Source organism: Lampetra fluviatilis, unplaced genomic scaffold (genome assembly GCF_964198595.1).
Source record: "Lampetra fluviatilis unplaced genomic scaffold, kcLamFluv1.1 SCAFFOLD_1458, whole genome shotgun sequence".
In the NCBI taxonomy this organism is placed as follows: domain Eukaryota; kingdom Metazoa; phylum Chordata; class Hyperoartia; order Petromyzontiformes; family Petromyzontidae; genus Lampetra; species Lampetra fluviatilis.
This window is the reverse complement of record NW_027621606.1, coordinates 1-15,318: the sequence shown is the minus strand read 5'-3', so window position 1 is coordinate 15,318 and position 15,318 is coordinate 1. Positions and strand designations below refer to the sequence as shown.

Genomic DNA, 15,318 nt, shown 5'->3' with positions numbered 1-15,318 from the left:
CAGTTGTATCAAGATGATGATGATGATGATAAATGATCAAATAGTTTGCGTGGTGAATGTATAGTTTACACGTGCCTTGCAATGACACTGTGTGTGTGTGTGTGGCGAGTCTCTGGGTCTCTGTGTGGTGGGTCTCTGTGTGGTGAGTCTGTGGGTCTCTGTGGTGAGTCTATGGGTCTCTGTCTGGTGGGTCTCTGTGTGGTGGGTCTGTGGGTCTCTGTGTGGTGAGTCTGTGGGTCTCTGTGTGGTGGGTCTGTGGGTCTCTGTGTGGTGAGTCTGTGGGTCTCTGTGTGGTGGGTCTGTGGGTCTCTGTGTGGTGAGTCTATGGGTCTCTGTCTGGTGGGTCTCTGTGTGGTGGGTCTGTGGGTCTCTGTGTGGTGAGTCTGTGGGTCTCTGTGGTGAGTCTGTGGGTCTCTGTGTGAGTGGTGAGTCTATGGGTCTCTGTGGTGAGTCTGTGGGTCTCTGTGTGAGTGGTGAGTCTGTGGGTCTCTGTGTGAGTGGTGAGTCTGTGGGTCTCTGTGTGAGTGGTGAGTTTGTGGGTCTCTGTGTGAGTGGTGAGTCTATGGGTCTCTGTGTGAGTCTGTGGGTCTGTGTGTGAGTGGTGAGTCTATGGGTCTCTGTGTGAGTGGTGAGTCTATGGGTCTCTGTGTGAGTGGTGAGTCTATGGGTCTCTGTGTGAGTCTATGGGTATCTGTGTGAGTCTATGGGTCTCTGTGTGAGTCTATGGCTCTCTGTGTGGTGAGTCTATGGCTCTCTGTGTGAGTGGTGAGTCTATGGGTCTCTGTGTGAGTGGTGAGTCTATGGGTCTCTGTGTGAGTGGTGAGTCTATGGGTCTCTGTGTGAGTGGTGAGTCTATGGCTCTCTGTGTGGTGAGTCTATGGGTCTCTGTGTGAGTGGTGAGTCTATGGGTCTCTGTGTGAGTGGTGAGTCTATGGGTCTCTGTGTGAGTGGTGAGTCTATGGGTCTCTGTGTGAGTCTATGGGTCTCTGTGTGAGTCTATGGGTCTCTGTGTGAGTCTATGGCTCTCTGTGTGGTGAGTCTATGGCTCTCTGTGTGAGTGGTGAGTCTATGGGTCTCTGTGTGAGTGGTGAGTCTATGGGTCTCTGTGTGAGTGGTGAGTCTATGGGTCTCTGTGTGAGTCTGTGGGTCTGTGTGTGAGTGGTGAGTCTATGGCTCTCTGTGTGAGTGGTGAGTCTATGGCTCTCTGTGTGAGTGGTGAGTCTATGGCTCTCTGTGTGAGTGGTGAGTCTATGGCTCTCTGTGTGGTGAGTCTATGGGTCTCTCTGTGTGAGTCTATGGCTCTCTGTGTGATTGGTGAGTCTATGAGTCTCTATGATGACACCCTGTCTCTCTCTCCCCCTCTCCCTCTGTCTCCCCCCCCCTCCCCCCTCCCCTCGTGCCCTGCAGGTGATCGTGGAGAAGGCCCCGAAGGCCCGGATAGGCGACCTTGACAAGAAGAAGTACCTGGTGCCCTCTGACCTCACCGTGGGCCAGTTCTACTTCCTGATCCGCAAGAGGATCCACCTCCGTGCGGAGGACGCTCTCTTCTTCTTCGTGAACAACGTCATCCCACCCACCAGCGCCACCATGGGGCAGCTGTACCAGGCACGGTGCACGCACGCCGAGAGAGAGACTCACTCGCACAGACGCAGACTCGCACAGACACAGACTCACTCACATAGACTCACTCACACAGAGACCCACAGACTCACTCGCACAGACGCAGACTCACACAGACACAGACTCACTCACATAGACTCACACAGAGACCCACAGACTCACTCACACAGAGACCCACAGACTCACTCACACAGACGTAGACTCACTCACACAGACACAGACTCACTCACACAGAGACCCACAGACTCACCACGCAGAGACCCACAGACTCACCACGCAGAGACCCACAGACTCACCACACAGAGACCCACAGACTCACCACTCAGAGACCCACAGACTCACCACACAGAGACCCACAGACTCACCACGCAGAGACCCACAGACTCATCACACAGAGACCCACAGACTCACCACACAGAGACCCACAGACTCACCACTCAGAGACCCACAGACTCACCACACAGAGACCCACAGACTCACCACGCAGAGACCCACAGACTCATCACACAGAGACTCACAGACTCACCACACAGAGACCCATAGACTCACCACACAGAGACCCACAGACTCACCACACAGAGACCCACAGACTCACCACACAGAGACCCACAGACTCATCACACAGAGACTCACAGACTCACCACACAGAGACCCGCAGACTCAACACACAGAGACCCACAGACTCACCACACAGAGACCCATAGACTCACACAGAGACCCACAGACTCACCACACAGAAACCCACAGACTCACCACACAGCGACCCACAAACTCACCACACAGCGACCCACAGACTCAACACACAGCGACCCACAGACTCACCACACAGAGACCCATAGACTCACACAGAGACCCACAGACTCACCACACAGAGACCCATAGACTCACACAGAGACCCACAGACTCACCACACAGAAACCCACAGACTCAACACACAGCAACCCACAAACTCACCACACAACGACCCACAGACTCAACACACAGCGACCCACAGACTCAACACACAGAGACCCACAGACTCACCACACAGAGACCCACAGACTCACCACACAGAGACCCACAGACTCACCACACAGAGACCCACAGACTCAACACACAGAGACCCACAGACTCACCACACAGAGACCCACAGACTCACTCGCACAGACGCAGACTCACACAGACACAGACTCACTCACATAGACTCACACAGAGACCCACAGACTCACTCACACAGAGACCCACAGACTCACTCACACAGACGTAGACTCACTCACATAGACTCACTCACACAGAGACCCACAGACTCACTCACACAGACGTAGACTCACTCACACAGACACAGACTCACTCACACAGAGACCCACAGACTCACCACGCAGAGACCCACAGACTCACCACGCAGAGACCCACAGACTCACCACACAGAGACCCACAGACTCACCACTCAGAGACCCACAGACTCACCACACAGAGACCCACAGACTCACCACGCAGAGACCCACAGACTCATCACACAGAGACCCACAGACTCACCACACAGAGACCCACAGACTCACCACTCAGAGACCCACAGACTCACCACACAGAGACCCACAGACTCACCACGCAGAGACCCACAGACTCATCACACAGAGACTCACAGACTCACCACACAGAGACCCACAGACTCAACACACAGAGACCCACAGACTCACCACACAGAGACCCATAGACTCACACAGAGACCCACAGACTCACCACACAGAAACCCACAGACTCACCACACAGCGACCCACAAACTCACCACACAGCGACCCACAGACTCAACACACAGCGACCCACAGACTCACCACACAGAGACCCATAGACTCACACAGAGACCCACAGACTCACCACACAGAGACCCATAGACTCACACAGAGACCCACAGACTCACCACACAGAAACCCACAGACTCAACACACAGCAACCCACAAACTCACCACACAGCGACCCACAGACTCAACACACAGCGACCCACAGACTCAACACACAGAGACCCACAGACTCACCACACAGAGACCCACAGACTCACCACACAGAGACCCACAGACTCACCACACAGAGACCCACAGACTCACCACACAGAGACCCACAGACTCACCACACAGAGACCCACAGACTAACCACACAGAGACCCAGAGACTCACTCACACAGACACAGACTCACACAGACGTAGACTCACTCACACAGACGTAGACTCACACAGAGATCCATAGACTCACTCCCCGTGTCCCTCTCCCTGTGTCTCTCTCCCCGTGTCTCTCTCCCCGTGTCTCTCTCACCGTGTCTCTCTCACCGTGTCTCTCTCACCGTGTCTCTCTCACCGTGTCTCTCTCACCGTGTCTCTCTCACCGTGTCTCTCACCGTGTCTGTCCCTCACCGTGTCTCTCCCTCACCGTGTCTCTCTCCCCGTGTCTCTCTCCCCGTGTCTCTCTCCCCGTGTCTCTCTCACCGTGTCTCTCTCACCGTGTCTCTCTCACCGTGTCTCTCACCGTGTCCCTCCCTCACCGTGTCTCTCTCTCACCGTGTCTCTCCCTCACCGTGTCTCTCACCGTGTCTCTCTCCCCGTGTCTCTCTCACCGTGTCTCTCTCACCGTCTCTCTCTCACCGTGTCTCTCTCCCCGTGTCTCTCTCACCGTGTCTCTCTCACCGTGTCTCTCTCACCGTGTCTCTCTCACCGTGTCTCTCTCACCGTGTCTCTCTCACCGTCTCTCTCTCCCCGTGTCTCTCTCCCCGTGTCTCTCTCCCCGTGTCTCTCTCCCCGTGTCTCTCTCTCACCGTGTCTCTCTTTCACCGTGTCTCTCTCTCACCGTGTCTCTCTCCCCGTGTCTCTCTCCCCGTGTCTCTCTCCCCGTGTCTCTCTCCCCGTGTCTCTCTCCCCGTGTCTCTCTCCCCGTGTCTCTCTCCCCGTGTCTCTCTCACCGTGTCTCTCTCACCGTGTCTCTCTCACCGTGTCTCTCTCACCGTGTCTCTCTCACCGTGTCTCTCTCACCGTGTCTCTCTCTCTGTGTCTCTCTCCCCGTGTCTCTCTCACCGTGTCTCTCTCTCCCCGTGTCTCTCTCACCGTGTCTCTCTCCCAGTGTCTCTCTCTCACCGTATCTCTCTCTCCCCGTGTGTCTCTCCCCGTGTCTCTCTCCCCGTGTTTCTCTCACCGTGTCTCTCTCACCGTGTCTCTCTCACCGTGTCTCTCTCACCGTGTCTCTCTCACCGTGTCTCTCTCACCGTGTCTCTCTCCCCGTGTCTCTCTCCCCGTGTCTCTCTCCCCGTGTCTCTCTCCCCGTGTCTCTCTCCCCGTGTTTCTCTCACCGTGTCTCTCTCACCGTGTCTCTCTCACCGTGTCTCTCTCCCCGTGTCTCTCTCACCGTGTCTCTCTCACCGTGTCTCTCTCACCGTGTCTCTCTCACCGTGTCTCTCTCACCGTGTCTCTCTCACCGTGTCTCTCTCACCGTGTCTCTCTCACCGTGTCTCTCTCACCGTGTCTCTCTCACCGTGTCTCTCTCACCGTGTCTCTCTCCCCGTGTCTCTCTCACCGTGTCTCTGTCTCTCACCGTGTCTCTCTCCCCGCAGGAGCATCACGAAGAGGATTTCTTCCTCTACATCGCCTACAGCGACGAGAGCGTCTACGGAGCCTGACACACTCACTGACACACTCACACTCACTGACACACTCACACTCACTGACACACTCACACTCACTGACACACTCACTGACACACTCACACTCACTGACACACTCACACTGACACTCACTCACTCGCTGACATGCTCACTCACTCGCTGACACACTCACTGACACGCTCACTGACACGCTGACACACTCACTCACTGACACGCTCACTGACACGCTCACTGACACGCTCACTGACACGCTCACTGACACGCTCACTCGCACCCACTGACGTGCTCACTCACACTGACTCACACTCACACCAACACACACCAATACACACACCAATACACACACCCACTCACTCACACACCAACATTCATCCACCCATTCACCCACTCACCTACCCACTCACACACACTCACCCACACCCACTCACACCCACTCACTCACCCACACACACACACCCACACACCCACACACTCACTCACACCCACACACCCACACACCCACACACTCACACTCACCCACTCACACACACTCACCCACACCCACTCACACCCACTCACTCACCCACACACACACACCCACTCACCCACACACTCACTCACACCCACACACCCACACACCCACACACTCACACTCACCCACTCACACACACTCACCCACACCCACTCACACCCACTCACTCACCCACACACACACACCCACACACCCACACACTCACTCACACCCACTCATCCACCCACCCACACACTCACCCACCCACTCACCCACCCACTCACCCACCCACTCACCCACCCACTCACTCACCCACCCACCCACTCACTCACCCACACACCCACTCACTCACCCACCCACCCACTCACTCACCCACACACCCACTCACTCACACACCCACCCACTCACACACACACACACCCACTCACACACACACACCCACTCACACACACACCCACACACACACACACCCACACACACACACTCACCCACACACCCACACACTCACCCACTCACTCACTCACCCACACACCCACCCACTCTATAGACTTTGTAGTGCAAACGAATCCCAAGTAAACACGAGCACTTTAAAGCCACGCCTCTTTCACATTGCCCCCGGGTAGGGGATTTCCCCGCTCTCTGATTGGTCAATACCGGGCCGAGGGGGGGGGTCACACAGCTTTCAGGGCCACGCCTACCCCACTATAAGTCCCCCCCCCCCTCTTTATCCCCCAACATGGGAAGTATCCTCTGATTGGTCCATTGCTGGGTGGGTGGCATGAGATGGGCGTTTCCCAACATCCGAAACTCCACCCCTCTCGGCAATCCCCTCCTCTGATTGGTCCATTGCTGGGTGGGGGTGGTGAGGTGGGCGTGTCCCGACAACCATAGCTCCACCCCCAACCCGGGAATTCTCCGCTCTGGTTGGCTTATTGAGTTGGGGGGGGTACGGGGTGGGCGTGTCCTAACAACCATAGCTCCACCCCCAGCCCTGGAATTCCCCGCTCTGATTGGCTTATTGAGTTGGGGGGGGTACGGGGTGGGCGTGTCCTACCAACCATAGCTCCACCCCCAGCCCGGGAATTCCCCGCTCTGATTGGCGTATTGTTGAGTTGGGGGGTTACGGGGTGGGCGTGTCCATACAACCTTAGCTCCTCCCACCCCTGAGATTCCCCTTCTGATTGGTTAATCGCTGGGTGGGATGGGAGTCGCCTACCATCTTGGACCGGTCCATTTGTCCAATCCCATCGCGGGGGTGTTCGTGGTGTCATTGGGTGTTCGACTGATTGGTTCATCTCTCCACCCCCCCCCTTACCCAACCCCACTCCCCCCTCAATAAATTTGAAGTTGGTATCGCCCATCCACGTTGTGTTCAGTGTCTCGCCATGCTGAGTGAGTGTACGAGGGTTTCGATTTAAAGCTTTCGTGACTGCAGGGATTCATCTTCTTGGTTTTTTTTCGGTAAAGTCACGTAGAAGGGAAGTAATAAAATAATAAAAATTAAACATAATTAAATAATATAATAATACAATAAAATAATATAATGTAATAAAATAAAATAATATCGTTTATTATATTTAAATCTTTTTTTCGCTTTTAAGCTTTCGTGACTGCAGGGATTCATCTTGGTTTTTTTTCGGTAAAGTCACGTAGAAGGGAAGTAATAAAATAATTAAAATAAAACATAATAAAATCTCACGACGTTTCGGCCACACCTGAAGACGGCTGCTTGCGTTGTGGCCGAAACGTCGTGATAATTGTTTTATTATGTTTTATTATTTTATTACTTCCCTTCTACGTGACTTTACCGAAAAAACCAAGAAGATGTTCGAGGGTTGTTGCCATGGCGATGTTGAGTATTAAAAGTTGTCTCGCTGGTTTCCATGGAGAGTGTCGTAAAGCAACGAGAACGCGGACGGGTGCGTGAATTGACCGAGAAACGGAGGTTTAGAAAGTATTGCCCATAGAGACCCATACTCACAGAGACCCAATACCCATAGAGACCCATACTCATAGAGACCCAATACCCATAGAGACCCATACTCATAGAGACCCATACTCATACTCATAGAGACCCATACTCATAGAGACCCATACTCATAGAGACCCATACTCACAGAGACCCAATACCCAGAGAGACCCATACTCATAGAGACCCATACTCACAGAGACCCAATACCCAGAGAGACCCATACTCATAGAGACCCATACTCACAGAGACCCAATACCCATAGAGACCCATACTCATAGAGACCCATACTCACAGAGACCCAATACCCAGAGAGACCCATACTCATAGAGACCCATACTCACAGAGACCCAATACCCATAGAGACCCATACTCATAGAGACCCATACTCACAGAGACCCAATACCCAGAGAGACCCATACAGAGACCCAATACCCATAGAGACCCATACTCAGAGACCCAATACCCATAGAGACCCAATACCCATAGAGACCCATACTCATAGAGACCCATACTCACAGAGACCCAATACCCATAGAGACCCAATACCCATAGAGACCCATACTCATAGAGACCCATACTCACAGAGACCCAATACCCAGAGAGACCCACACAGACCCACAGAGACACACAGAGACCCATACTCAGAGACCCACACAGACCCACAGAGACCCACACTCATAGAGACCCATACTCATAGAGACACACAGAGACCCACAGAGACCCACACTCATAGAGACCCATACTCATAGAGACACACAGAGACCCACAGAGACCCATACTCATAGAGACTCACAGAGACAGAGACCCATACTCCTAGAGACACACATAGACCCACAGAGACCCACACTCATAGAGACCCATACTCATAGAGACACACATAGACCCACAGAGACCCACACTCATAGAGACCCACAGAGACCCACACTCATAGAGACCCACAGAGACCCACACAGACCCAAGTTCATGTATTAGGTGTAGCCCTGTGAGCCATTCGGCTCTTGAATCGGGTGCAACCGCAACAAACAAAAAACATGAACAGGAAAACATCTTAAAGTGAATTTGTGACTAAGTGCAAACTGAAAATCCAGGAAAAAAAACAGCAAAAATTACAGAAAAAAGCACCGTACACCAACGCTGTGTGCAAAAATCCCAGTGGGATGCAAGTCAAACAACAACCACAAGACAACTTAGATTAAGGCCATCAGTCTAATTCTGTACTACAACAACACAAACCAAAAAAACATCTTCTTGGTTCTTTCGGTAAAGTCACGTAGAAGGGAAATAATAAAATAATTTGTTAAGTCTCGTAGAAGGTAAATAATAAAAATAAAACATCAAATATTTTATAAAAGAGTAAAGAAAATTACAATAAAATATTTTATAAAATAATAAAAATAAAACAATTAAATATTTATTACGTTTTATTTTTATGATTACCGAAAGAACCAAGAAGATGAATCCCTGCAGTCACGAGTGAGTGGGTGAGTGGGTGAGTGGGTGAATGAGTGAGTGGGTGAGTGGGTGAGTGGGTGAATGAGTGAGTGGGTGAGTGAGTGGGTGAGTAGGTGGATGAGTGAGTGGGTGAGTGGGTGAGTGGGTGAATGAGTGAGTGGGTGAGTGAGTGGGTGAGTAGGTGGATGAGTGAGTGGGTGAGTGGGTGAATGAGTGAGTGGGTGAGTAGGTGGATGAGTGAGTGGGTGAGTGGGTGAATAAGTGAGTGGGTGAGTGGTTGGGTGAGTAGGTGATTGAGTGGTGGGTGAGTGAGTGGGTCAGCCCCATGGGTTGTACTGCCGTGCCAGGCTAGGTGCATGAGGTCACGTGACAGACCCTGCAGGTGCCATGGGTTGCACTGCTGTGCCAGGCTAGGTGCATGGGGAGGAGGTCACGTGACAGACCCTGCAGGTGCCATGGGTTGTACTGCTGTGCCAGGCTAGGTGCATGAGATCATCACGTGACAGACCCTGCAGGTGCCATGGGTTGTACTGCTGTGCCAGGCTAGGTGCATGAGGTGGTCACGTGACAGACCCAGCAGGTGCCATGGGTTGTACTGCTGTGCCAGGCTAGGTGCATGAGGAGGTCACGGGACAGACCCTGACTAAATTATGCTAATTTAATCTTCCTAATTTGCATAATTCACCTCATTAACATAGCCCCGCCCACTCGACCCCAGTGGCAACCAATCAGCGTCCAACGTTCACCTCGCTTACGATCCTTAACACAATAGAAACAAATCGATAAGTGTACCACGTAATAAACAGCTCGTCGATCGATCGATCAACTAATCGAACGCTTACAATTCAGTGCGATATAAATATTATATATTATTATTATAAAGTTTGAAAGGGGGGTTGGGCTTGGGGTGGAGACGCGTCACCATGGCAACGGGCCTAGAAGCCTACAACGGAAGGCCGCAACCATCACCCCGCGAAACTTTAAAAGCTTCAAAAAAGAAAACTAAACAACGCGATTAAAAAAAAAAACGAAACTCTCAGACGCTTTCTACCCTCGCCGCGGTCAACGCGAACGTTTTACAAAGCAGCGAACAATAATTGTCACTGAACGCGCTAGAAAACGCTTACCTCAGGGCTTGCCTAGGCTTTGGGCCTAGTCTTGATTGTTGTTTAGTTTGTTGATTTGTTGATTTCTGTTCGTTCGTTGTCGTTTGGAGAGATGCCGGCAATCAGCGGCATAGTTCCCGCCCGTTTCTTGACGATGGTGTCTCACTTCGTCGTGGTGGTCACCATATTCTGGTCTAAGGTGAGCTCGTTTCGAGATCGAATTCGCGTCTTCTCTGCGTCTTTGTTGACGAGTTTAAAGTTTTAAAATGGAAATTGTGCTGCTGCTGCTGCGGCTAAGGTTGAGGTGGTTTGGTGGTTGATGATGAACGGCGGCGTTTGTTTGAGTCGGCGGTCGATGTTGGAAGAAAACTTCGCTAGGTACGGAGACGTGGGTGAGTGGATGAGTGAGTGAGTTAGTGAGTGTGTGAGAGTGTGGGTGGGTGAGTGGGTGGGTGAGTGAGTGGGTGAGTGAATGGGTGAGTGGGTGAGTGTGTGAGAGAGTGGGTGAGAGGGTGAGTGGGTGAGTGGGTGGGTGAGTGGTGTGTGAGTGGGTGAGTGAGTGAGTGGGTGGGTGAGTGAGTGAGTGGGTGAGTGAGTGGGTGGGTGGTGAGTGGGTGAGTGAGTAGTGGGTGAGTGAGTGGGTGAGTTAATCTGACACAGCCACTGTGACCTCCACTCACTCACCCACTCACTCAACCACTCACTCACCCACTCACTCACCCACCCACTCACTCACCCACTCACCCACTCACTCACTCACCCACTCACTCACTCACCCACTCACTCACTCACCCACTCACTCACCCACTCACACCCACTCACTCACCCACTCACACCCACTTACTCACTCACTCACCCACTCACCCACTCACCCACCCACTCACCCACTCACTCACCCACTCACTCACCCACTCACCCACCCACTCACTCACCCACTCACCCACCCACTCACCCACCCACTCACTCACCCACCCACCCACTCACCCACTCACCCACCCATTCACCCACCCAACCACTCACCCACCCACTCACTCACCCACCCACCCACTCACTCACCCACTCACCCACTCACTCACCCACCCACTCACTCTCCCACTCACTCACTTACCCACCCACTCACCCACCCACTCACTCACCCACTCACTCACCCACTCACCCACTCACCCACTCACTCACCCACTCACCCACCCACTCACCCACCCACTCACCCACCCACTCACTCACCCACCCACCCACTCACCCACCCACCCACTCACTCACCACCCACCCACTCACCCACCCATTCACCCACCCATTCACCCACCCAACCACTCACCCACCCACTCACTCACCCACCCACTCACTCACTCACCCACTCACTCACCCACCCACTCACTCTCCCACTCACTCACTCACCCACCCACTCACCCACCCACTCACTCACCCACTCACCCACTCACTCACCCACTCACCCACCCACCCACTCACCCACTCACTCACCCACTCACCCACTCACCCACCCACTCACTCACCCACTCACTCACTCACCCACTCACTCACCCACTCACCCACTCACTCACCCACTCACCCACCCACTCACTCACCCACTCACTCACTCACTCACCCACTCACCCACTCACTCACCCACTCACCCATCCACTCACCCCCCGTGTGTGTCCGAGTAGGAGAGCAGCGTGCTGGGGAGTTTAGCTCCAGAAGCCACCACAGCAGAGGTCACCAGCAAGGAGACAGAGTGAGTACCACACTCACCATGGTGGTGGTGGTGGTGATGGTGGGGTGATGGTGGTGGTGGTGATGGTGGTGATGTTAATGTTGTTGATGATGGTGGTGATGGTGGTGGTGATGGTGGTGATGGTGGTGATGGTGGTGATGATGGTGGTGGTGGTGGTGATGTTGATGGTGGTGATGGTGATGGTGGTGGTGATGGGTGGTGGTCCCACAGCAGAGGTCACCAGCAAGGAGACAGAGTGAGCACCACACTCGCCATGGTGATGATGGTGGTGGTGATGATGGTGGTGATGGTGGTGATGATGTTGATGGTGATGTAGATGTGGTGATGTTGTTGGTGATGGTGGTGTTGATGGTGGTGATGGTGGTGGTGATGGTGGTGATGGTGGTGTTAGTGATGATGTTGATGGTGTTGATGGTGGTGATGGTGACGGTGATGCAGACTCACCGTGGCTCTCTCTCTCACCATCGCGCTCTTCGCTGTGGAGCTGTCGGGCTTCCTGAGCGGAGTCACCACCCTCAACTCTACACAGGGATTACTGTGTAACTCACCACTACCACTCACCATCACTCACCAGCACTCACCACCACTCACCACCATCACACCACCAGCACTCACCATCACCACCACCATCACCAGCATCACCACCATCACCACCATCACCACCACCACCACCGTCAACTCCACACAGGGATTACTGTGTAACTCACCACATCACTCACCACCACTCACCACCATCACTCACCAGCACTCACCACCACTCACCATCATCACCACTCACTAGCACTCACCACCATCACCACCATCACCACCCTCAACTCCACACAGGGATTATTGTGTAATCTCACCAGCACTCACCACCATCACTCACCAACACCACTCACCATCACCAGCACTCACCATCACCACCACCATCACCACCATCACCACCATCGCCACCATCAGTGCACTTCCCCTCCACCCGTGTGTGAGACTACCTGGGGCTCCTGTGTCTGTGTAGCTACGTGTGCTCACGCGAGCGGCTCCATCAGCCTCTCCTTCTTTCTGCTCGAGGGATGGCCTCTAGCCACCTACTGGGCCGTGTTCACTTTCTGCAGGTGGGAGATGCTCACCCACACGCTCACCCACACGCTCACCCGCACGCTCACCCACTCGTTCACTCACTCGCTCACCCACACGCTCACCCACACACTCACTCACTCGTTCACTCACTCACACGCTCACCCACAGCTCACCCACACGCTCACCCACACGCTCACCCACTCACATCGCTCACTCGTTCACTCACCCACACGCTCACCAACACGCTCACCCGCACGCTCACTCACTCGCTCACTCACACGCTCACCCACTCACTCACCCACACACTCACTCACCCAACCGCTCACCCACACGCACGCTCGCTCACTCGTTCACTCACCCACACGCTCACCCGCATACTCACCCACACGCTCACACCACAAGCTCACCCACACGCTCACTCACACGCTCACTCACTCACCCACCCGCTCACCACTCACTCACTCACACGCTCACCAACGCACTCACCCACACGCTCACCCGCACGCTCATCCGCACGCTCACCCACACGCTCACCCACTCACTCACTCACTCACATCACCCACACGCTCACCCGCAACGCTCACCCACTCGTTCACACTCGCTCACTCGCTCACTCACTCACCCACGCACTCACTCACCCAACCGCTCACACCACACGCACGCTCGCTCACTCGTTCACTCACCCACACGCTCACCCCATACTCACCCACACGCTCACCCACAAGCTCACCACACGCTCACTCACACGCTCACTCACTCACCCACCCGCTCACCCACTCACTCACTCACACGCTCACCAACGCGCTCACCCGCACGCTCACCCGCACGCTCATCCGCACGCTCACCCACACGCTCACTCACTCACTCACCCACACGCTCACCCCGCACGCTCACCCACACGTTCACTCGCTCACTCACTCACCCACCGCACTCACTCACCCAACCGCTCACCCACACGCACGCTCGCTCACTCGTTCACTCACTCGTTCACTCACCCACACGCTCACCCGCATACTCACCCACAACGCTCACCCACAAGCTCACCCACACGCTCACTCACACGCTCACTCACTCACCCACCCCCCGCTCACCCACTCACTCACTCACTCACGCTCACCAACGCACTCACCCACACGCTCACCCGCACGCTCATCCGCACGCTCACCCACACGCTCACCCACTCACTCACTCACCCACCCACCAACCCACACGCTCACCCACACGCTCACCCACTCGAGCACACACTCACCCACTCGAGCACACACTCACCCACACGCTCACCCCACTCACCCACACGCTCACCCACCCTCTCACCCACCCGCCCACTCTCTCACCCACTCAACCACTCTCTCACGCACTCACCCACTCTCTCATCCATCCACCCACCCACTCACACAACATCCACCCACCCATTAACACACCCATTCTCTCTCCCACCCACCCACCAACTCTCTCACCCACCCACTTTCTCACCCACTCAACCACTCTCTCACGCACTCACCCACTCTCTCATCCATCCACCCACCCACTCACACATCCACCCACCCATTCACCCACCCACTCTCACCCACCCACTCTCTCACCCACTCACTTTCTCTCTCACCCCCCACCCACTAACCCCCCCTCCCTCTCCCCGTGTCCCCCCCCCCCCCCCAGTGCTCTCCCCGCCGCCGTGGAGGTGACCCTCGTGGTCTGCGCCGTCACCTGCAAGAGGAGGCCGCTGTGAAGCCTCCCCTCGCCTAGAACCGCCCCCAGTTGCCCCTCGCCCCGCTGGGCAACCTCCTCACTGCGGTCACCCCCAGCAGGGGGCGCTGTCAATCACTCTCAAACTAGCCACGCCCCTGTGACGTCATGCCACGCCCCTCTGACGACATGCCACGCCCCTTTTTGTGACCCCACCCCTTTTTTAAATCCTTTATATTGAGTTCGCTTGCGCGCTTACGACCGTGCAAATCTTTCGGTCGTTTTTTAACCCACTTCCCGTGATCCAATCGAGCTGACATTTTCCACACGGACTCGTTGTGCGTGACAATGAATGTTCGTGAAAATATTTTCCCAAAATTTTTTCCCAAATTTTTCAATTTTTAGGACAAAAATATTATATTTATTTACCAATTGCTTAATGGTGCAATGCAATCATCTGACCCATAGGTGGCAGCCATCTCAAGCCAGAGGACGAGAGGACTCTAGCCGCCACGCATATAAAGGATTTAGAGTGAAAGACTTTGTCTTTACGGGTTATACTTATTGTATCTTCGCCCCGCC

At 54.3% G+C, this 15,318-nt stretch overlaps 2 protein-coding genes across 2 annotated transcripts; both read left to right on the top strand.

Moving 5' to 3' along the window:
- Window positions 1-1,320: 1,320 nt before the first annotated feature.
- On the top strand, window positions 1,321-7,090 carry LOC144955472 (gamma-aminobutyric acid receptor-associated protein-like). Its single transcript, XM_078885676.1, has 2 exons — window positions 1,321-1,605; window positions 5,192-7,090. Exons 1-2 carry the CDS (start codon window positions 1,333-1,335, stop codon window positions 5,255-5,257), a joined length of 339 nt encoding a protein of 112 aa, XP_078741802.1. The 5' UTR covers window positions 1,321-1,332; the 3' UTR covers window positions 5,258-7,090.
- Window positions 7,091-10,036: 2,946 nt separating this feature from the next.
- On the top strand, window positions 10,037-15,312 carry LOC144955473 (transmembrane protein 107-like). The gene is made up of 5 exons (XM_078885677.1): window positions 10,037-10,461; window positions 11,927-11,994; window positions 12,433-12,533; window positions 12,992-13,088; window positions 14,710-15,312. Exons 1-5 carry the CDS (start codon window positions 10,375-10,377, stop codon window positions 14,777-14,779), a joined length of 423 nt encoding a protein of 140 aa, XP_078741803.1. The 5' UTR covers window positions 10,037-10,374; the 3' UTR covers window positions 14,780-15,312.
- Window positions 15,313-15,318: the final 6 nt, after the last annotated feature.

Excerpts from the sequence above, each read along its gene's own strand:
- LOC144955473 (XM_078885677.1), top strand. The coding sequence starts at position 10,375 with ATGCCGGCAATCAGCGGCATAGTTCCCGCCCGTTTCTTGACGATGGTG. Across the intron at positions 11,995-12,432 it reads GTCACCAGCAAGGAGACAGA|ACTCACCGTGGCTCTCTCTC; the intron begins GTGAGTACCACA and ends ACGGTGATGCAG. Across the intron at positions 13,089-14,709 it reads GCCGTGTTCACTTTCTGCAG|TGCTCTCCCCGCCGCCGTGG; the intron begins GTGGGAGATGCT and ends CCCCCCCCCCAG.
- LOC144955472 (XM_078885676.1), top strand. The coding sequence starts at position 1,333 with ATGATGACACCCTGTCTCTCTCTCCCCCTCTCCCTCTGTCTCCCCCCC. Across the intron at positions 1,606-5,191 it reads CCATGGGGCAGCTGTACCAG|GAGCATCACGAAGAGGATTT; the intron begins GCACGGTGCACG and ends CTCTCCCCGCAG.